Raw genomic sequence first — 22,927 nt, forward strand, 5'->3', positions numbered from 1 at the left:
TGTGACATGTGCCATGACAATAAAGTTGAATTCCATTCTATTCAATTCTATTCTACCATTTTGAAATTTTGATTGAAAAAATGCAGATCTATATGATGTATATCAACATGTCATGTAATTGGCAATTAATCTCCTCGACCAGACAAAATTATATTTATATCTTTTTTCCAAAATATTGTGCTATAAACAATCATATTCACTAATAAAAGTCCCACAGACAGTGCACTTCTAACCACTTTTTAATATTTCCACTGCAATGTACTAGTGTCAAAGGCTTGGCTTTGTCTCTCATACTCATACAATTTCAGGGAATGGCACGGACTCTGGTAAATCATCTTTAGATACCTGCGCACACACATACTCTCGGTCTCTGTCTCTGTCTGTGTGAGTGTCTCTCTCTCTTTCACAGACATGCAGACACAGACAGACAGACACAGGCACGAACACACAAATTGGCTGCGCTTTTCATGGCTACATTCCCTCCCACAGTGTAACAGACACACAACTGTCACTGGTCCAGTAGTTTCATCATAAAACATTTGAAGTGAAATCTACATAAAGGGCATAAGGAACATAGGACAGTTTTAATACAGCCACAAACACAACACAAACAATTACTACGTGCACAACAAAGACACACACTGTTCACTCAGTGAACTCTCTGAGTCACGATGAGAAAGACGCTGCATGGCACAATTTATATCCAATCACAGCAGACGAGAGTTGAGCCTGATTCCCATTATTTTCTAATAGAGACTAGCATCCACAGAGCATCTTCTTACCAGCTCTATTACCAAGCTAATGAAACCTCGCTGAGGGAAGCAAAGAGCAAAGGGGAGAGTGCCGTGTGTGTCGTAGAGGAGACAAGAAAGGCTATTTGTTTTCATCGAAATCCTGGCAGCTTCGGGAATGGAGAGTGAGTTCACGTGCTTAACACATGCTGGGCAATGTCAGCTGTGTTTGGTTCATTTCTAAAGAGGAGACCACAGTCACGCTGGGAGTCTGTCAGTGCTGAGAGAAAGACTAACGGTGTTGTATTAAAAACATTAATAGATCTGGTATTGCTTTGAATGACAAAAGACAAGTAACACCCCGACGGACAGCAAGCATGATCACAAAACAACTCTGTGCGACACATATAGGATGTCGTTCTAGGCCTGTTGCACAGCCTAATCAGTGACAAAAAAAAATAGGGTAACCTGTGAAAAATATATAATAAATTTGTACATCCTGTAATCAATGAGTTTGGAAATTAGGAGAGAAGGAGAAAGCTAAATAAATAATTGGGTAAAGGAATCCAAAGTAAGCCCGCACAGCACCAGGAACCATGATAAACACACATTTGCCAACTGTTACAACCAGAAGAGCTGTGTGTGTGTCTCCGTCATCCTGTGTCCTCCCCTCTTGCATACACCTGGCTGACTATTGGACCCCATCACTTATCAGTAATAGAGTTCAATCAGTACTCAGTTGACCATGTGGTGTCTGACTACTTTGTGTTCCGTTGTGTACTGTAGTCAGTTGCTGCTCTATACCTAGCCCATCAGTTAAAGTTTCGGCTCTGATTTATTTATTTTAGTTATTCCCTCCTTAGTTTAATTTGTTTTCTTTAATCTTGTCATTTGCCTTTCGTTTGTCTACTGAATAAATATGATGAAAAAAAAAACTGAAAAAGTACAACAAACAATCCAAGGATAAATCTAAACAAATGAAATAGGGATAGGCTGCTATGTAATTTTGATACCTTAAAACATCCCTAAATATCATGCAGTACACAGTTCTGCTCACAATGTGCTGCCATGCTACTTCTTGCCACAAGGTGGCTGCACTATACTTCAAATATGAGGAAAACGATGTGACGACACTAAAAGACTGCTGAATCAGTGGGTATCAGCGCTACTGCTTATCATAATAATATCTGATCATGTGAAAAGCTAATAGATACTATGGATTCATTGAACATCTTTTGTGGTTGGTTTGTTAGGAGCACATGAGGGAACAGAACTAGTCTGTGCTGTTCGGATTTCTGCTTATAACATCGCACTTGATAAACAGTCAGAGCTGCTCACTTTCACATTAAAAGTCAATTTAGCTTGAATATCAGCTGATCTCTCTCTCTCTTTCTTTCGCTCTCTGTCTCTCTCAATACTTCATTCAGTCGTTTTAATGTAAGTGTTTTAAGTGAATGGATGTGTTGGTTGACACAAATACAAATTACTTTGCAAACTCAAGTAATATGGGCATTTGTTTGCATTGGAATTTGGAGAGTGAGATGTTCTTACAATCAATCACAGAAGACGTTATAACGTGTTAAATGTGTGAACAGGGCCTTAGAGAAGTCAGCTTCAGGTGATTAAACTGATTCATAATGATGCTTTGACTGTATAACAAATTTTACATACTCTTTTAGTCTGTCAATAGGTGTTTCCAGATAACTTAGCCAGCATTGCATTTCTGTCAATTACTCTACCAGAAAAACATGTTATGTATCCCTCCTCCCTGATAACATGAGCTAAACTGAAGCTGTTTGAGCTTTGGCGGACAAGTATAGCGCACTGGTGGCAGGGAGGGAGGGTGCACTGCATTTAGGACACAAAATAACACACAACACACTGCTGTATCTTTGATAGTTCTTCCAATGAGGCTGATGTCATGGGAAGGCCTGACTGCAGAGTTATTGCTTTTAGTTTTGTCAGTCTGCCAACACAGAATACTAATTCTATTAAAAAGAGTCTTCTCATAAGTGCACAAGTACAGCTTTCGCCTTCTGTTACATGGGTAACAACTGCGTCTGGACACAGGGCCCTTCAAAGCTGTGACTATATGTTCAGTACACTCATGCTTTCAATCGTGTGTCTCCTACTGTCTATTACACAATTTAGTACTCACATTAAGAAACACAAATCTACACATTTACAATCATACTGAATCCTCACCTCTAACACGTGCTCTGTCTGTTGTTCACGGTCCAGCTTCCTGGAGGTTGTTGTGATCAGACCTGTGACAGATAACAGCAGATAAAACTATTAGAAAAGTCACACAAACAAACAAACACACACACACACACAGAGGTCAAAATGACGTGGCAATTAAATACTACTGGAAACTGATTAATCAACAAAACAGATCCCGATATTATTGATACACATAGTGATGATTAGTTATCAGAAATGTTCCAGAACAATTATAGCTTTTTTAATGTCCCGCAGGTTGAAAACTACAGGTTAGCCTACCAAACAAAGCCTGCATTATGCAGCCCATTGAGGGTGGAAACACTGCACTGTTGTGACCTCACTGTTAATGAAATATATCATTCTCATTCATGTTGCACATGCATGTGAGGCTTTGCCTAACAAAATATATTGAAGCTCAAGAACAACTGTAGACAGAAAGAAACAGGAAACTGCTTTCAAAGAGAGCTACTGATGATCGGTCACAGATTATAATCAGTCAGTGTATATAATTACTAAAAATGGTGCCTCAAATTAGAGTTCCTTCCCTAGATTGATTAATTTCAATTAAAAAAATCTGTTTCCTTCTTAATGGAGTGCTGCATCGTAACCATCCCCCTCTCTCACAAACGTATCAGGTTGAAATATCCCTAAAACCTAATGCTGTGATTTACCCAAAGTCAATGGCCAGTACATTAAAAATGCAAGGCTTTTGTAAAAAAAGATTTTTTCTCACTGTGCAAAAAATTCAAATCAAATGGGTTGTTGCTAGTGTTTGTAAAATCCTGCTGACAGCTTAATACATTGAGAGGAGAGGAGAGATTGTTTAGCCTGAAACATTTGTCCTTGAGATACATTTAGAGTCTATTTGTATTAAAACAAACAAAGCACTTCAGAAATGTGGTTCAAATTCAATCAAATTTTATATAACCCTAAATCACAACTCACAATTTGCCTCAAGGCGATTTACTGCCCTTGGACCCTCAAATCGGATAAGGAAAAACAGGCTTAAAAAAGACCAAAAAAGAAAAACAACTTTTAACAGGAGGAAAAAAAAACATGAAAACATTAAAAACCCCAATAAAATGAGTAGGTAGAAATCAGTATAATGTCTGTACATCCAGTATAAGAATAGGTTTCTTAATATCCTATCTTTATCATAAAGTTGCTATTATAACGATCAGGCTTTTTCAAGGTCGCAAGTCCATCAGAGGGCCACCACATAGAGACAGACAGCCATTCACACTCACAGTCACACCTACAGTCAATTTAGAGTATCAATCAGCCTCGTCCCCTCTTGATGTCTTTGGACGGTGGGAGGAAGCTGGAGTACCAGAGAGAACCCACACAGGAACAGGGAGAACATGGAGACTCCACACAGAAAGATCCCGTGCCTGAGCCAGGACTTGAACCCAATGCTAACCACTGCACAACCGTGCCGCGCACATAACCTCATTAATCAAATTGGATTATTTTGTTGGACACCACATAATATATAGAAATGAACACTTTGTTAACTTGTGTGTTGTTGCCTGGTGTTCTGGTGGTTCCCCTTCAGATTCTATGAATCATTTCAATTCTATAATTTCGACTTCAATTAAGACAGGCTGAGTGCGCAAAACTTGATTCAAGCAAAGACGAGTAATATTTGAAGCAAGCAATACATTATTGCAGCTGTCCGCTGTCACAAGGTGCTGGTCAGGATGTCCTCATAAAAAAACATCACAAATGATCAGCTGCTTACTTGCTCACTTGCTTGCATCGTGTCTAGTTAGGAATCTGCACTAGTCTAAGGTGAATTGGAAACCAATCAAAGCGTGAAATCGAAGCTCCACGTACTCTGAAGACCCCTGATAACCACAAAATAAACAGCCAGAAAGCTTTCTCTTTAACTGATTGCAGTTCCATGTACAAGTGTTACCTTTCAAGTTGTTTTTATAGAGAAGTGTAATCCAAAGAGTGCGCTCTAAATGTGAGGACTTTCTTCTCTGATATGATTGCAAAAATTAAATGTTTACGAAAGAAAAAAAAAATACAGCAGCAAATTCCACAGCTTCTCGTCAGCGTTGAGTTGTCTTCTGTCAGAAGTAGGTTTTGTATCTTAGGGGGCATCAAAGAGTGCATTAAATATGGAAATATCTCTCTGAGCAAGCAAAAAGGAGGACAAGTACTCTACCGTGTGCGTGCATGTGTGTTTGTGTGTGTGTGTGTGTGTGTGTGTGTGTGTGTGTGTGTGTGTGTGTGTGTGTGTGTGTGTGTGTGTGGGTGTGTGTCTGAGACCTAAGTCCACTAACAGCTACAGGAGGATGGAATAGATACAGTTCCAGAGGCGTTTCAATGGGGTAGGCAACCCAGATAATTGCCCAGGGTCCTGAGCTGGAAAGGGGCCCCTGATAACAGCTGGTTACATAAACTGCAGCAACAACAGAGGAGAACCCCCTTAAATTCTATGATTGGCCATCACAGGGGCTGGAAAAGACACTCAGGGTCCCGACTGCCACCAGCTTGATGATTGGTGTGGTGTTGACTCTCCCAGTCTGTCTTGGGGGTGCTGAAACTCCTTTGAGTTTTACAAAGTGACAATACAGCTAACCCACTGTGACTGTTAATAAAGATGATATGGGAACACTCACAGTGCGTTACTACCTCTGACAAAAAATGATGTCTGTAATCTCTAAACTCGGTACATTTTCAGAAAGAGGAATTTGAGGAGAGGAGTGGAAGGAAAGATGTAGCACAAACTGGGGCTAAGTCAACCCATCCTTACCTAGATCGAACAACAACAGCAACAATTAAAAAACCCCCACAAAACTACAAAAAAAGCATATTAGCTCTTGGTCAACAACTTACTTTTCATGCTGACCATTTCCAGTGGACCCTAAATCAGCCTTGTACTGTCTGATATTGTAATTTTATGTTCCCAGACAGTTATGTAATTAGAAAAGGGCTTTATTTTTTCACTTGGGTTGTCTCCAAATGTACTCATCATCTGCATCAAAGCTGAATAGTCTATTCATGGACCCCTAAAACATTGCACAGAATGAAATGACTATAATACAGCTAAAGCTGATGTAATCAGGGATGAGGAGAGGACAGGTTCCAAATAGCATGGTGATATAGCAATGGGTATAGAGGTATTACACAGAATTAAAAAAAAATCACTCAAAACAGATGATGCATTACAATAAGTGTACATTATTAATGTTCCTAAACAATGCTTGTTTTTTTACTCTTATCCGAAGCATCTATGTCTTTTACTAATGTACGGTAACTATACTGTAAGGTGTTACTAAAACAGCAAATAAACCTATCTTAAAACACTAATTCTAACATTGAAACTGCCGCCAACAGTAATAATATCAGCACGATAAACTCAAAAATTCTGTTAACTGACAACAAAATAAAGCTTTGAAAACAGGATTCATGGAGAGCGGATTCTCTCATTGGTTTTTCATCTGTGAGGAACATAGCTTGTGGCCAGATGCATTTAAAAAAAAATCAGCAGCTGACTTAAAAGCTTCATGCACTAGGGTAACTATAACTTTCCCAGAAAACGTAGAGTCCTAAGTCCAATATTTGTCTGAAAATACGTTGGACTGGAAGTCACAGGTTGTCAGAGAAACACATGAAAGTTACATTAAAAGTTAAGTACTGATGCTAGGAACGCGTTCTCAACTAAATATACTGATTCACTGGAGAAAAGCCAATTGTTTCTCACATATGATTCAGACATGAATAATTAGAATCAGAAGACCAGTCTGTGTGTAGATACTTTATCATCTTGTCTTTAACACCACAGCCTGATGTACAGCGTGACTGCCCAATCCCTGACAGTCATCAAGCAAGTCATCATTGGCCCATAGCTTCTACTTGGACAAAAACACAAAATGTAACAATGACTGCCCACATGTGCACAGTGTTGCTTAAATATACAGGGAATTTGCTTGCATTTTTAGATATGCATATGTGCGTGTGGGTAGTTTACCTCATTTCTTGCTACCACTACAGTGCAGTATTTGCTTCATGTATTTACTTTCTCACACCTGAAATACAATGGGCCCATCTGCAACAAGTAACATCAGTGCTTGCTCCACTGGCTCAGTTTTTTTCTGCCTACTGGAGCAGATGTCCACGGTGTTTCTATCATTTTAATATCTGGAGGGTTATGTCAGTGACTAGGAGGAACTAGGACTGGGAGGGGAAAAAAAAGAACAGCTGAGAAATTGTTGCTGTGTTTGTCCTATGTGGCCAATGTGATCGAATGCTCCAAATGGTTACAATGATTATTGATTGCAGTCATTATGCTCACATTATGTCAGGGATGTGTTTTATGCCCACAACATACAATATGGTTTAATTTTCTATTCCTAGACGAGGACCAACACAGGTTCTCTCTACATTTTAAAGCTGGACTGCTATAGAACTGGTTCAAATGCTTCAGTCAAGGTTTTAAACTGTAACTAAGCTGGTAGCATTACATCAGAGCTGCTTTAAAATTCACTGAGAGAATACCAGCATTTGTGATCAAATGTAAGATGTGGAGTTCCACTGACTAGGCCACAGAGACCACGGAACTTTTGATTTTGAGCTTATATTATTATTTCACTGTTAGGGGAGACCATACAGACAAAAAGAAAAAAAAAATTCTAAAGAGTAGCGGGATAGCAAAGTGTAACCAAAGGAGTTGTGCTGAAGTAACATACATGACCCAATTGATAGGATAATAAAATTATGTCCATAGCTTTTAAAGAATTGTCCATCCATCCATTTTCTTCCGTTTGTTCCTAGTAAGGGTCACAGGGGGGCTGGATCCTATCCCAGCGGCTTTCGGGCGAGAGGCAGGGTTCACCCTGGACAGGTCACCAGTCCATCACAGGGCCAACACATAGAGACAGACAACCATTCACACTCACAGTCACACCTACGGTCAATTTAGAGCATCCAATTATCCTAGTCCACATTTGCATGTCTTTGGACGGTGGGAGGAAGCTGGAGTACCAGAGAGAACCCACACAGGAACGGGGAGAACATGCAGACTCCATATAGAAAGATCCCATGTCCAAGCCAGGACTTGAACCTGGAACCTTCTTGCTGGGAGGCCACAGTGCTGACCACTGCACCACTGTGCCACCTTTAAAGAATTGTATTAATAGTAAAAATAATAGCCATGGCTTGTTATGGTAGTTTTCAGTCTTTTTGGGCAAATACTGTTTTTATGTTGAAACACCATAGTTTTAGGCCCCTTATGAAGGTAGTTTCAGGACAGATATGCATGGCAACATGACGTTCATTAGAATTTTTGGTCATTTTTCATTTCTCTTCCGAAAGGAAATGGTAAATATCAAAACAATACATGAAACACCATGTGCTGATAATATTTCCTCTATTCTTTCCATCAGTATTCTGATGTTATAATTTGTTATGATTAATAAAACCTACAGAAGAACCCATAGGGTTTAGAAAGAATCATTTGTACTTTACTCTTGGGGGATTGATGGCGCTTTGCTTTTGATAACAGAAAGTCCTGCAAAGGTACAATTTTGATCTGACCTATTTATCATATTAATCAATACATACATCCAAAAAACATGCCATTATCAGCAGACTGTAACCCTCATAAATACATGCACAATAATGAGAAAAATGCAATTGATTAATGAGAACATGCCTGTTGAGTTTCATGCTTCATTAATGCAGCAAACTGACACGTTAACAAGGCAGCAGCAGCTGACTCTTGCGTCTGCCAGTGCCACATTAGAAGATTTAACAAGCAAGCTACGGTATGGAACAATTACTTCATGCACACGTGTGTGCACACACACAAACACACACATACACACACACACACACAAACACACACACACACACACACAAACACACACACACACACACGCGGTCTTATCAAATCCTTTCTGTCTGTAAATATCCAGCTGTTATTTTGACATCAAAGCAACAGATGACACACACAGCACTACAACATAGACAAAGTCTCACACAGACATACGCACACACACGCACACACACACACACACGCACACAAAATACTCAATAACAGACAAACTAATATACATATCAGGACTGAGTAACACATGCTCATTATAACCATGGCACACAAACCCTAAAAATACATGCCCACACAAGCAATGCTTGTTTCTAAAATTAGATTGTGAAGAAACCGCAGACACACACAAACACACACACACACACACACACACACACACACACACACACACACACACACACACACACACACACACACACACACACACATCCAAGCATCTGTTGTAAAATATCCCACTGACATAGCACCAATTAACTCCAACAACACCATGTCCATGCACAAAACCGTGACATTAACACCACTGTTAAGTCTGAAATGGTTGTGGTGATGGTGAGTCTACAGCTGTATTAAGGCTTTACTGACTGGAGGCTTAGTCATTACGAATTAGGAAGAGTCACAACAATAAAAGGGAGTTGGACAATAATGTTAACAAAATTAGCCAAGAAAAAGAAGCAGTTTTTATCCTGATTAATCTAAGTTTATGTTTGTCACACTTAAAGAAAAACACACTATTGGTCAATATTAAGTAAATCATGCGCACAACACGAGAACTTCCAAATGACTGAATTTGCAACGTAAATGTAAAAGCTCATGGCAAACTCATGGGATTGTACTGACCTTTCCTCAATTTGTGTACTTCTTTTTTTTAAATATCATGTTCAAACTAAAACTAAGGAGTTGGAGGAGGACAGAAAGCTGTCCAGCAAATGAAAACAAAAAGAATAAAATGCTAATTGGTGTAAGAATTCATTTCTTTCTACATCTTCAAACATTAAAGATCGATCTATTCTTCGATTTTATTTTGGTCACGAAATTACAAGCAAATAATACGTGATCATTTAAAACACCTGTGATGGTCGTACCAATTAAAGAAATCTAGGACTTGGGGTGGTAAAGGAACAATGTGCAACCTTCTGAACTAGCACTTGTCTCATAATAAATAAAAATAAATACATTTTAAAAATAAATACATTTAAAAATGAAATACATTTTGTCTGTGCCTGAACAAAAGGGCTGTGCCAATACTCATGCAACCTGTGGTTAAACTACGCAACTAACAGTTTCACTCTGTGAGTCACTATCGTGGAGAGGTACAGCAATCCAGGCCAGCCATCCTACAGAGGAAACTAATTTCAGCTCCTTGAACTTCTTTCAATTTCTACCCAAATGCTAGTAGTACCATAGCTGAGTTTTGGAACATATCACTATTGAGTGGTGAACTGAGTTTAACCATCCAGTTTATACTAATGAAATTAGCATTTCCTTGTTTCTCACAATATGTTGGACAGTATGCTGCCCTCTATTGGTTTGGAGTATGAAATATGAAATCCTTGCTTGTTCGTATATTCATAAATTATGACTTAATGTTATAATCTTGAAAGACAAATAAAACAACACAAACCCCTGATTATTTGCAGTTAAATATGGCCTGGTTAATGAGGGTTTTTGCCAGTGCATGACTATGAAAGGGAGCTTTTTCTTTTTTATTGGACATAGAGAGCCCATATTGCTTCATAATAACTGGATTCAGATTGATTCCAAAATTTCAAGAATTTTTCCTAAATCTATGATCTGACCAAATGTCATCAGAATCTATCCACAACTCAGAAGTGCAAGAAATTACGTGACCTCTTGGTGGAGTTGTTGAGAGCATAATATTGGCCATTATTGTAATAGCAACACACACACACACACACACACACACACACACACACACACACACACACATATACACACGGAGCCTGTCCCGCTGTTCTTTCCCACACTCCTTTCTTGCTCATGTGTACAAGCCTTATGAATGAAGCAGGAGACCATTAGAAATGTGATTATGCAACATTAGCTTAAAAACCCTGACAGCCAGATGCGCAACTGCTGTTTTGAAACCAGGAAAGAAATTGGGTGCTAAAGACGTCATAAGTATGCAAAATAGAGAGGACAACGTGGGTAGAAATCTGGAGGATTCAGGCCACTGAGTGTTTTAATCAGTGTAAAAGGGATTTGAGTCAGTCATGAGAAGAGCTACATAGTCAGTATGAGTTGGACCACACCCACTGTCACTTGTAAAGTACGGTTGAACATTCTTGAATACCTCCCTAATCTGCTACATGAGGATCAGCACCATGGAAATAGATTTATTAGACTATATCCTGCCACCTCAGGAGCAATAGGACTGAAGAGAATTAACTTTTCTTTAGGATTTTATTGAATATATAAAAGGTGAATCTAGTATTGGATAAATACTAGAAAAAGGAAACACCTTAACTAGCTTAACCTGCCAGAGAATCCATGAAGAGTGTCCTGAACATGTGACCTCCGTGGAAATGTGTTTCTTTCAGTCAGTTCATGCATGCCCAGAAAAGCTTGAAAAGGGAGGGCAGAGGGTGAACAAAGATGAGTGAGTTCAATTATGGGGCTCACGCTAAAATAACATTTCTCTGTTTTTCTTTGATGGTTTTTGTTTTGTTTGATTTTTACACTGAACTGGTAATATGTCACCACCTATGGTTTGGAGTGTGAAATATGAAGAGCTAGCTTGTTCAGATCATCCTGCACTAGACCTACTATTGTCTTAGGAAATGGGTTATTGTCAAAAATGTCCCGCACACATGAATATAAGCTTAGTTGTTCTAACTTTTCCTGCACGAACTTCTTAAGGTAGAATTGTGGATGCTTCAAGCACGCTACTTGTGTGGTTCCTGAAACAAATGACAGACATGGAGCACACACTGATGTTACAAGAGGAAGCAGACTCTATTTCCCGAGCCAGCTGATATGATGCTGGGAATCTTTGAATAGTCTCAGTGGCTTATATGATGCAGAGGTCTGCTTGGAGCCGCTTCGGCTAGAGTTCCAAGCATGATCAATAAAATCATTTGAAAGGCCGGAACTACCATCAGCCTTGACCTGGAGACATTTGAGTCAGAATCAAGAGGTCAGTGAACAAACTGTTCTCGATCAAGGACAGTCAGCTCAACAACACATTGCAAAGACAGTGGAGTTCCTTTTCCAGAGACTCATTCGGTTCCCCTGTTCCAGGACATCATTCTAACTTCACATATCTGTGACAAATTGCTTTTAGCGTCCTGTTGAGACACACAACCATGAAAAGTTAATACGAATAAGCTTTGCTAGCTGCACATAGAAGTAACAATGTTCACTACACCTTAAAATGTATCAGACGCACATATGTCAGACCAAAGAGAACATCGGGAATATCAGAATATAGAGGAACCTCAATTTAAGTATAGAACTATCAAAGGTATATGACTGGGGTCTACTTAAGATGTTGGGATATATATGTTGTGTTTGATTTCAAGGAGAGAATGTTGCTAAAAATGTCACTCATGCATGTCTCACTAAAATGTATCAAAGGGAGCTACAGTGTGCGGACCTTTATCTCTCAACGTTCATTACACCAGCCATAATTCATGACATGCTGCTACTGAAGTCATGCGAGTCGCGTTATTAAAATGTTCCATGAAATATGCATTTTAACTAACTGGAGAAAAAAAAAGTGAGACCTGTAAAACTTTACACTTCAGTGCTAACCTACTGCAGTAATGGGATAGCAACTTCCAAAAACCTAGTGCCCAATGAAATGAGCTCTTTTAGGAAGGGGCCCAAATACAGACAGAACCTGGAGAACTTGAGATTTATTTTTCTCAAAAAAAAAAAAAAAAATCAGGACCTAAAGTACTGACAAACTAGGACAAAAACAGCCATGAGAAACTGAACTAATCACATAACAAGAAACAGAAGCCGACTGAAACAACATATGATCAATTTATGTACAGTAAATATATATTCGACTACCTCCTCTGCTATATCTGGAACCAGGTATGACACAATGTTCTGGCTCATCTCATATACTTTTCATATTTTAACTTAAGAAAAGTAATTCTGTGTCCTTTTCAAATTTAACCCACAAAACTGTTTTGAAGGAGTGAGACATGTGGCAGCATAACAAAGTGTTTTGGCAGCATGTCAGAACACTCTCATTTGGTATTTTTTCATTTTCACCCACATATGGTTCCCTAGCGTTAACCAAGTGGTTCTCATGTCTACATTTGATCACACCTAAACTACATTGTAGCAGTCAGAAAATTGAATTCTCCACTGAAAAGAAAAGGAATGTCTGTTTTTTCACTACAGGTGTGTGCACAGATGTAGCATGCCTTGTGTAGAGGAGCACAGTCTTTGACCCACCATGAACTTAGGAAACTGACCATGGCATGGGAGGTGGACATGCTAGCAAGCAGGCCAGAACTCTTGTTTGTTAGCAACAGTCACCACCACGCCTCCAAAGATTTTGTGGAGTTGTACCCTCTAAATACTACTACCCAGGTAGACAAATCTTTCAGTTTGTTGGGCTGTCACTGGATCAGTCATGAATAATTGTAAGTAATTTCTACCCAGATATCGTAAGAATGTAGTGTTGTCAGAAATATGGATTTATCGATTAAATATCAATTTTGAAAAATAAAAACGGTACAAAATGACTTTTCCGTAGTATTCCATGTATCAATACTCTACCTGCCTCCTTGTTTTCTCCCCTCCTGCCTCGCTCACACAAACGCTGTATGTTTTTTTTTTATCGTCGTCGTTCTACGGGTGTAAGCTGCCATGAGATGGCATCTGCAGGACATTCACAAACCAGTTTTAATAAATAAACAAAACAGCAGAAGTGCTGTTTGAAGGTTCTTTGGATTTGAGTCCGATGAAAAAGGAAAGCCGAAGGACAGCAGCAAGCTGATATGCAAGAGCTGCAACAGACCTGTGCCGACAAAAGGAGCGAAGACGACGAATGTAGCAAGGTGCCTCCAAGACAGACACCTAGACTTGTATAAGGAATTCAAAGAAGTAGGTAACAGTGTAACTTGAAATATGTGTTGCCTTGATTTATCACATCTATCGGCATTTACTTTAATGCGTTGTCTTGTTAGCGAGCGCTAGCTGGCTGAAAAATTTCTCGACCTCAAGAATAATTTTCTTTATTTTTCTTTAAATAAAAAAACTTTTTGCACTAAATTCTGAGTGGTTGCGTAGTATCGAAAATTGAATCGAATAACAATATTTTTCAAAATATCGTATCGAAGTGTGAAATCCAGTTCCGTGACAACATTATAAGAATGTTTCATGTACAATACATTTCATGTTCTATACACGGCAGCCAGGGTTAATATAGAAATAAAGGATGGGATGTGCAAAAAAGAAACAGGATATTCATATTGACAAGCACACACACACACACATACACATACACACCACACAAACACACACACACACACTATTCATGCATTTGACATTTAAAGGGAACAGAGGAAACAAAGGTGGACAGGAGAAATGAAGAAGATGGGGGCAACAGAACAGAGGAAGGACTGACAGGGATGAAACTGGGACACTCAAATCCAATAGAAACATAAAACTCTGTGTTTGTTTGTGTGCGTGTGTTTGTTTGTATGTATGTGTGCACATGCCTGCGTGTGTTTGTTTGTACGTATGTGAGCACATGCCTGAATGTGTTGATTATCATATAGATATGTTTACTGAAGCCTATGGTTAATGAACGGCTCAACGTGTCAACAAAACCTACAATTTACTTACACCAAACAGACAGAGGGAACAGGCAGACAGCAGAGGATTAGAAATCAAATCAAATCACTTTCTCTGGTAACCATTAAACAAAATAATGTTGCAGGGGATGTGGTATGTTCAAGTCCCAGGAATTCATGGACCCTTTTTTGTTGAGGGACAGGCCCTTCCCTTTGTCCTTTTGGCTTTGGGAACACAAGTGCATCTTTGTCTTACTGTTTCTTGTTCTATTATACAGTTGATTGACAGTCTTAATGACTGAATTGATTCTGAGGTCTTCAGGTGGCTCAGAAAAGAAATGAAAACCTGAATTCACAAACGTTGAGATGGATTTATTCAATTGAGAGGTGAAAGAATCCTTCCAAAGGGTTGCAGTTGAGAAGAAATGGATTTAATTTCATCAACATGACTCAGTGTAAAATCATACATTGGGGAGATGGCAAAAACACAACATGATGCTAAAGTGAAAATAGTTCTTATAAAAAAGTGTGGGCTCAGTCCCCCTTAATGAGTTGCAACTGACTGATGTCTGTTTTACCTCAGGGAGCTTTGGTGGATTCCTGCTGCTACTTTCAGAACCATTCCCCCTTCATTTAAAGTTTTGTTCATCTTCGTTGATAACAGGATCACTAAACATGCAATGCATAGTTTAATAGCTTAAGTAGACCCCAGCAGCAATAGTAAACAGCAAAGCAACAGAACTCCATAGATTATTAAAATCCTTGACAAGCCCAGCTTATTTGGAGCGTTCCAGTTGATTTCTTTAGTGTCTCTGTATCGGACTGGTGTTTTTTTATTGATTGACTTTTGAGATTCTATACTTGCAAATGTTTCCATGCGTGCAGTAATCTCACTGCAGTAAATATCCAGGGACACTGAAGCAGCAAAACTAAAAGTGTAGTTTCTAAATGAAAAAGGACGAAGGAATCTCTAGAGGAGGCACAGTTAGACTTCAAACTTCTGATTTTTTTTTTTTTTTAGAGAGAAAAAACTATTTGTCAGCCAAAAAAAAGATTCATTTAACTTTCCAAATGTGTCACTAAAATAGCGTGTGAGAAGACATTCTGATGAGGCTAATTACGGCACGGTGAAAACGACAGTGGACGCGTGGATTCCTTGTTCAGCATCATTATTCGGGGGATGATTATTGTTCCTAAAACACTGTGTCAATTTGTGTCAAAAAGAACTTATGAGATACAGTATACATCTAACAGAGGATGTTTTGTTAGCAGATTTAAGTTAACAGAACATCCTCTGTTAGACGTATACTGTATCTGTTTTGTCGTGTCCTGGTCGAATCCTGTTAACAGCAAATTGTTTCAATACTGTAACACAAACTGCAATCTCTTTATAACAGGAATTCCTTAGTGCTCAAGCAATCCTGACACTTACTGTCTTTGAACTTCATAGCACATTGTTTTCCAGCACTGATTACTATTTCAAGAAGTTGACGACAACTGGTGACAATAAAGTTTTCCAAGAGGAGTGGAGATTAGGTGTATTTGCTCAAGTACCGTGTATAAGTACAGTTTGGAGGTAAATGCACTTTACTTGAGTTGCATTTGTGGTAAAAATTGCACTTTTCCTCCATCATATTTATCAAGCAATTACTATTTACTATGAAAAAACTGATGCGGATGATGTGCTTTTAAATGTGAAGCCTGCCATCTTTAAAAGGATACAATCAGATGCTGACTAATTTCAACTGATTGCCCAAAAAGCACTTATGCTATGGACTGAAGATCATTGAGTAGACTTACATGCATAACTGCAGTCATCCTTTTGGTGGACTATTGTCATCCTTGTATACATAAACGGGGAAGAATCAGTTTATTTATTGAAGCGTATTCACCTATTTAAAGGTCGACGGTTTGACGCCCCCTTTCAGCTGTGGCAATCGTAAATTTGTCTGGTTCACCATTTTTCACTGCATACCAAAACATATTAACCCATGATAAGCAGCGTGTCAGTTGATAGGCAAACTTAATTTCAATTCAAACTATGACGACTATGATATATACTATACTATATACTATCCCAGTGTAAACACATGATGTAGGTATGCCAGTTTGATCATTTTAAGTATAATTTCACTCACAAACAGATTCACATATATTTTTAAAATCCAGTTTTAATTGGACCAATGCAATAATTCAGTTTTGTTTACATCATGTAAACATACAAAGTTAAATATGGACAAATAAGTAAGGTTTTAATTATAATACTAATAAAGAATTTGTTTTAATGTTAAGTAGCGGGGCTGCACGGTGGTGCAGTGGTTAGCACTGTGGCCTCACAGCAAGAAGGTTCCAGGTTTGAGTCCCGGCTCCAGCACGGGATCTTTCTGTGTGAGTCTCCATGTTCTCCCTGTTCCTGTGTAGTTCTCTCTGGTACTCCAGCTTCCTCCCACAGTCCAAAGACATCAAGAGAGGACGAGGCTGATTGATACTCTAAATTGACCGTAGGTGTGACTGTGAGTGTGAATGGTTGTCTGTCTCTATGAGTTGGCCCTGTGATGGACTGGTGACCTGTCCAGGGTGAACCCCGCCTCTTGCCTGTAGATACTGGGATAGGCTCCAGCCCCCCCCGTGACCCTTAATGTGTAGGAATAAGCGGAAGATGACGATGGATGTTAAGTAGCGGGCAGAATTTTTCATGAAATTGATACAAAATGATCCACTACAGTGTTTCTAGATTACAATGTTCTCTCGAAGAGGAAATGAGTTTCCTCTAATTGTCTTTTGAGGAACAACATTTCTGGGAAATTCCAGTAGAAACCCTACTGAAATTCCAGGGCTTCTTATCCCATTAAATAAAGAAATCCTGTGTAGTGTAAGATGATTGTGCTACTGAGGGGAAAGGGCGTGTTGGAGGATAACTGGGATATAAAGTAGCTGAAAGATTGCAAGACTTTCTGCAGTGCGTGTATGTGTGACAAAATGCCATAATACAAATGTACTGTGCTTCATGAAGTATGCGTCTCGATGGTGCACAGAAAAAGCAATTTGGCTAGAAAGAGATGTAATAAAGGAATAAAGGGACAGAGAGAGAGAGAGAGGGGGGGAGAGAGAGAGAGAGAATCAAGCAGATGGACAGAAGAGATAAACAGAACAGTAAAGTGCAAATCAGAGAGGAAGAGTGCTACAGGCTTATGGATAAACCCGAGTCCCTCATCAATGTCTCATGACGATGCAATCAAATATTTAACATCCGCCACAGAGAGACAGAGAGACAGATACATGAGGGGAATACATAGTGTATGAGAGGATGACAGCAAAAGAGAACACAAGAAGATAAAAGATGACAAAAAGAAAAAAAAAAACAACATGGAGGAATCTCTTTAATAACAGCAGGAAAAAAGAGTGAGAGATGAGTCGCTGTTTGGAACAAATGGATGGAATTTTATCAAAATCCAGGAGAAGGGATCTTGTAGAAAGAAAAGATAAATTTAGCAGCAGCCAAAAATATCTTCTCCTCGCAAGGTCACACACCCTATCTGCAGAATACACTGTGATGCAGAACCAAGAGAGAAAGAAAGAGAGTGTGCGAGTGTGTTCGCACTCTCAGACGACATTGCAACTGGCGTGTTCCTTCTCCACACTCCTTGTACTTCATCCAACACACAGACACACATGCTATTATTCATTTTCACATCTTCACTCTGCACTCTAGCACTGTGCCACGTACTTCCAATTAGCCGTATGCAGTGTTATCATCACCCAAGTGAATATCGGTAATGAGGAAGCCTCAAGAGCCCCGGAATGCTGCAATTGTTGATGATGTCATGGCAAGTAGAGAGGAGATATGTCACATTATCCAGCCACATTCAAATAATAGCCTCACTTTACTGCTCATACCAATTTGTGCTGTTGTCTCCAGCCAATTTTTAAGTCCACATGAAGTAGAGGAAAAACCTTAATGAAGGGATAAAGAGGCAAATGCAGAAGTTTCCACTCAGCTCAGTTTGATGAAAGCAAACATCATTATGGTCTTCAAAAAAAAGTATCAAGTATCTGAAGTGTGTGTGTGTGTGTGTGTGTGTGTGTGTGTGTGTGTGTGTGTGTGTGTGTGTGTGTGTGTGTCTGTGTGTGTGTGTGTGTTTGTCTGGTACAGGACCCTGATGTTTGGTCTTTTGATGAAGTCTGTAGCTGTAATTTCGCTTTGTAAGACATGGATCTGTTAGCAGCATCACATGTTGTGGCAGAAATAAAGTGAAAACCAAGAAAATTGTCGGTGGACCAAAAGGAAATTATGAACACTGTCGTGGAAGAATAAAATGGAATAATTCATAATGTTATGTACTTCATTATGTTTGAATTCAGGTCAGCTGAAGTTCATCTCAGTCTTGAAAACTTTTTCTCCTCAAGTGTTTTGCTGGACAATCTATTTTATCCATGCCTCAGTTTTGACAATGGCTATAAAGTGTCAGTGTTTCTTTTTTAGAACAGGCCAACCTAAGCTGGAGATAGATTTCATTTATACTGGGTTTTACATGCTGGTTTAGGCCAGTCAGTGTGGGAATTGGGCACATAAATCTAAGTGTATTGGGGGGAGGGGTGCAGACACCTCCCAAGTGTGAGTGCATATCGTCAACAGCCAGTGAAAACAGAATAACTGTGAATGCAGAACCTAGAAGGTGGCAAATTATATGCCATTTGCTTTTGTCATCATCTCTACCACCATTTCCTTCTTGTGCCTAGCATGATCCTCTATAGCGTAGCCTCACCTGCTGTTTGTAACATTAGACATTTGATTCAATAACCTCCACTTCCCTCTGCAGTCTATAGTCCATACTCTCCATATTCATCCAAACAAATTCTTTCTTTCACATGTTTTTTGGTGCAGAACGTGGCACACGTTAACAAACACTATTCTCCTGCTTCCGTGTTTGTGTTTTTTGTGCTCTGCAAACTCTTCTTCCCATGAGTGTTTTCATGAGCGTTTGGTGTGTTCGCTTTGTTTGGAAGTTGGATCGACATGTAGTGTGGCCTAGAATCCTAGATCCGGTGCACTTGTTGTATGTGTGATTCCCAGATTTTCCAGCCATTAAATAATCTACTGAATCTAGTTGGTCAGTGTATACTTTCAGTCTTTTCATAATCTGTTAGGACCGTTAAATTATTCCAGTTTTATTTTAAAATTTTGTGCATGTTGGTGCAAACAGTCTCCCTTTGGATTTCTAACAAATTATAAAAGGTTATTGTTTATTACTTGCTGCAACTAATCCTGTTGATGTATACAATCCAGATGGACTTGCAAGAACACATTAAGCAAATGACTCACTTGTATTTATGATATGTTGGAACACAAATGCTGTGCATTGAAGCAGAGACACCTCAGAGTCGTAAACATGTCATATGAATCACAGACAGACACCGCTGAGCGGTGAAGCTGCTTTGTGCTGGCTGTGCCACTGTTTTCTTACCAATGAGATAACAGCTAAACCTGACATGGCCAGAAGCAACACATGCATATGACTCCTCTTTGCCTCTGCATCACAATGATCTGCATCCTACCTTGAGGTGAGGTAGAGCGTGTGAAGCAACTGTGCATGCACTAAGATATACTTTTTAGTTTTCTGTTGTTTGTCTTATTCAACGTGGAAGCAATCTTTACTTTCAATGCGCTATTTTGTTGAAGCACAGATTTCTATGTCGCCGTGAATACATGGATAGCATATTGAACCTCTAACCAGTGTTAGCAATAATTGGCCAGCTGTGTTGTTATCATTTTGTGTTACCTTAACTATGCTAGCCAAGAAAACAATCTTGGTGCAGCAAGCAGCTCAAGTATCACACTGACAGTTTTAATTTTGTGTCTAATCTATTTTATGATGTATTTTCTCACCAATGGCCATGATGGTTCATTTGCACACATCTGTGGGCCCATGGCTGTTTTGAGCTTGATCTCAAAGAGAGGTTTGATAAGGTGTATTTTTGGCACGTCTATTAAGAGGCAATGTTTCCACCTTTGACCAACAAAACCAGGTCCAAGTCCATGATGAAGTTTTTGTCCCAGTATTTGAATGGTACATTTTTCATACAGTAAGAATAATTGACATAGGCAGTTGCAAAACACAACCACTTGCTTGTTACACATACAGGGACACTGCAGTGCAGTGCCTGTTACAGCACCTCCCCATTCAAAGAGAAGCTGTGGGCATTTATGTATGAGACACAGCATCAGTGATTAAACATCTGTTTGTCAGGAGCGTTCAAGGTGATTTTTGATTGTGTTTCATATTGACATTGTTGTTTCTTTAATTATTAACTCTAAACACTACAGAGGCTACTTTCAGTGGCTGTAAATATTGAAATGCAGATATTAACCCTGAATGGGGCAAAGAGGCTGGGGAATTCCAGCAGCAAATTTAAAACAGTAGTTATAAATTTGACAGGACAGGAGAAACTCTTAAGGAGCTACGGAATTTTTTTAGACCATAAAAACAAGCTGTTTCTTCAAGAGAAACACTTCCCTTCTCAAACTTGCTGCATAAGGTATCTAAATAAAAATACACGCAAGAGATTCCTTGCACATCCAAAGCATCCCCATGGCTAATTTTAGTGAAGGGACCGTTTCCTGATTAATGAAAATCAAGTTTAAATGACTGCTCAACTGTGTTAACACTCAAGTAGTATAGAATACAATCTACCATCATCATCAAACATAAAATTGGAGAGATGCTAATCATCTCTTTTGTGGAGTTCCTCACAACATAACTAACTTTCACAGACACATCCATTACTGACCAGTTCTGGGGTTGATGGTGAAGAAGTTTTGTGGGTTCCCGCTGATGATTCGGTAGTTGAGCCTGTCAGAAGTAACGGGTGGTGTTGCATCTGGGTCCTGGGCTTGGATCTGAATCACAGACACATCCCGTGGAGAGTTCTCTGGTATTGAGGGCCGGTACAGTGGCTCTGAGGTCAGCGGAGCATTGTCATTAACATCCTCCACTTGTACGAACACCTCAATGGTAGCGAACTGAGGCACTACACCATGGTCACTGGCATACACTGTTAGCCAATAAGAGTCCTTGGTCTCCCGGTCCAACATGTCAGTGGTGTAGATCACCCCTGATGGAGGAAGACACAAAGCAAATACATCCAGTGAATATATTTCTGTTTAACTTAAGAGACTCACAAGTTTTAGCTGCTACCTAATATGCCAATATTTTACAACTGATTTTGGCCAAAATATGAGATTTATAAGGTTTTCCAAATGTTTTGGAAAAGCTTATAAATCGTATATTTACAACATTTTTTGAGAAAAAAGAAGAGGAGCCTTGAGCAAAGTATCAGCAATCACAAGTATATTTGTATGTTTTGTCATTAAACATTTTGAGTGAAATACAGGAACTCGTTTTTAAAAGATGCATTTATTTCTGTACCTAATTCTTTGAGTTTTTCCTTCATACATACAGTAGAAAGAATATCCGTTTTTCTCTCTCTGTCTCCCTTAAATGATACTTGTTAGAAAACTGCATCTTCTGTTAAGTTAATCAAGATACTTTGTAAGATATTGGGGTTTTGTGGGGAGGAAAATAATGGTAAATTTAAAAAAATGTCAAGATTTTTTTTCTTCAGTTGCACAGCCAATTACTTCTGGAACAGAAAAAGAAGAATCCACTGTGTCCTTTACTTCGCCAGATATCCTCAACACAAGAAGGAGTGAAGTAGTGAGAAAGAGAGTGAGAGAAATAGCCAGCATGTTGCCACCACAATGCAGTAGCATGTCATATTGTACACTGTCTATGCACAGTTTTCTTTATTAACACAATGGTCTTTGTCATGTTCAAGAGCTGCCAAATTTAACCTCTATCTTTATTACTCTGCTTTCTGTTCACAGGTGTCATACAGTCACAGCATGATCAGTGAATGAGAGCATGCTTGCAAGATGCAGGGTGCTACAATTGAAGTTGTACAGTGATTGGTGAAATGCTATGATGATCATTTCTGTCACGATGGATTCGTATGTAACCATAACAGCCCATATTAGCTCTTTATCAGTCATACATTGACATTGTGTTCATTCATAGCATATTCTCAATATAGGAAAATCCTATTTACTTCATTTTTAATAACTGGAAAAAGGGCAGAATAGAAAACCCATGACGTGACTCAATGAATTTCATTGAGGTTACAATCCAGATATATTGTAAATTTTAACCAAATTCTGCAAATGCTGCAAAAGACAATGCAAATGTACATGCGTTTCCATCCACTACTGCTGTGCAAATATTTGTCAGTGGTGTTTGTTCAACAACTAACAAAAACTACTAATTCTTCCATCAACCGCTGAAGAAGAGGGGATCACTGAGATGACA

At 39.1% G+C, this 22,927-nt stretch overlaps 1 protein-coding gene across 5 annotated transcripts in view; it reads right to left on the reverse strand.

The window, feature by feature from the left end:
- fat3a (FAT atypical cadherin 3a) overlaps positions 1-22,927 on the reverse strand; it is a 214,422-nt gene that overhangs the window by 72,276 nt on the left and 119,219 nt on the right. For all 5 annotated transcript variants that reach the window (XM_086216110.1, XM_086216108.1, XM_086216109.1 and 2 more), the window contains exons 3-4: positions 21,354-21,677; positions 2,937-2,998 (exon numbers count right to left, since the gene is read on the reverse strand). In XM_086216110.1, coding sequence (XP_086072236.1) covers positions 2,937-2,998; positions 21,354-21,677 — 386 coding nt within the window. The remainder of the gene's footprint in view (positions 1-2,936; positions 2,999-21,353; positions 21,678-22,927) is intronic.

The sequence above is a fragment of the Aulostomus chinensis genome, chromosome 10 (genome assembly GCF_037954235.1).
Source record: "Aulostomus chinensis isolate RoL2024-O1b breed Wild chromosome 10, RoL_Achi_v1.0, whole genome shotgun sequence".
In the NCBI taxonomy this organism is placed as follows: Eukaryota; Metazoa; Chordata; class Actinopteri; order Syngnathiformes; family Aulostomidae; genus Aulostomus; species Aulostomus chinensis.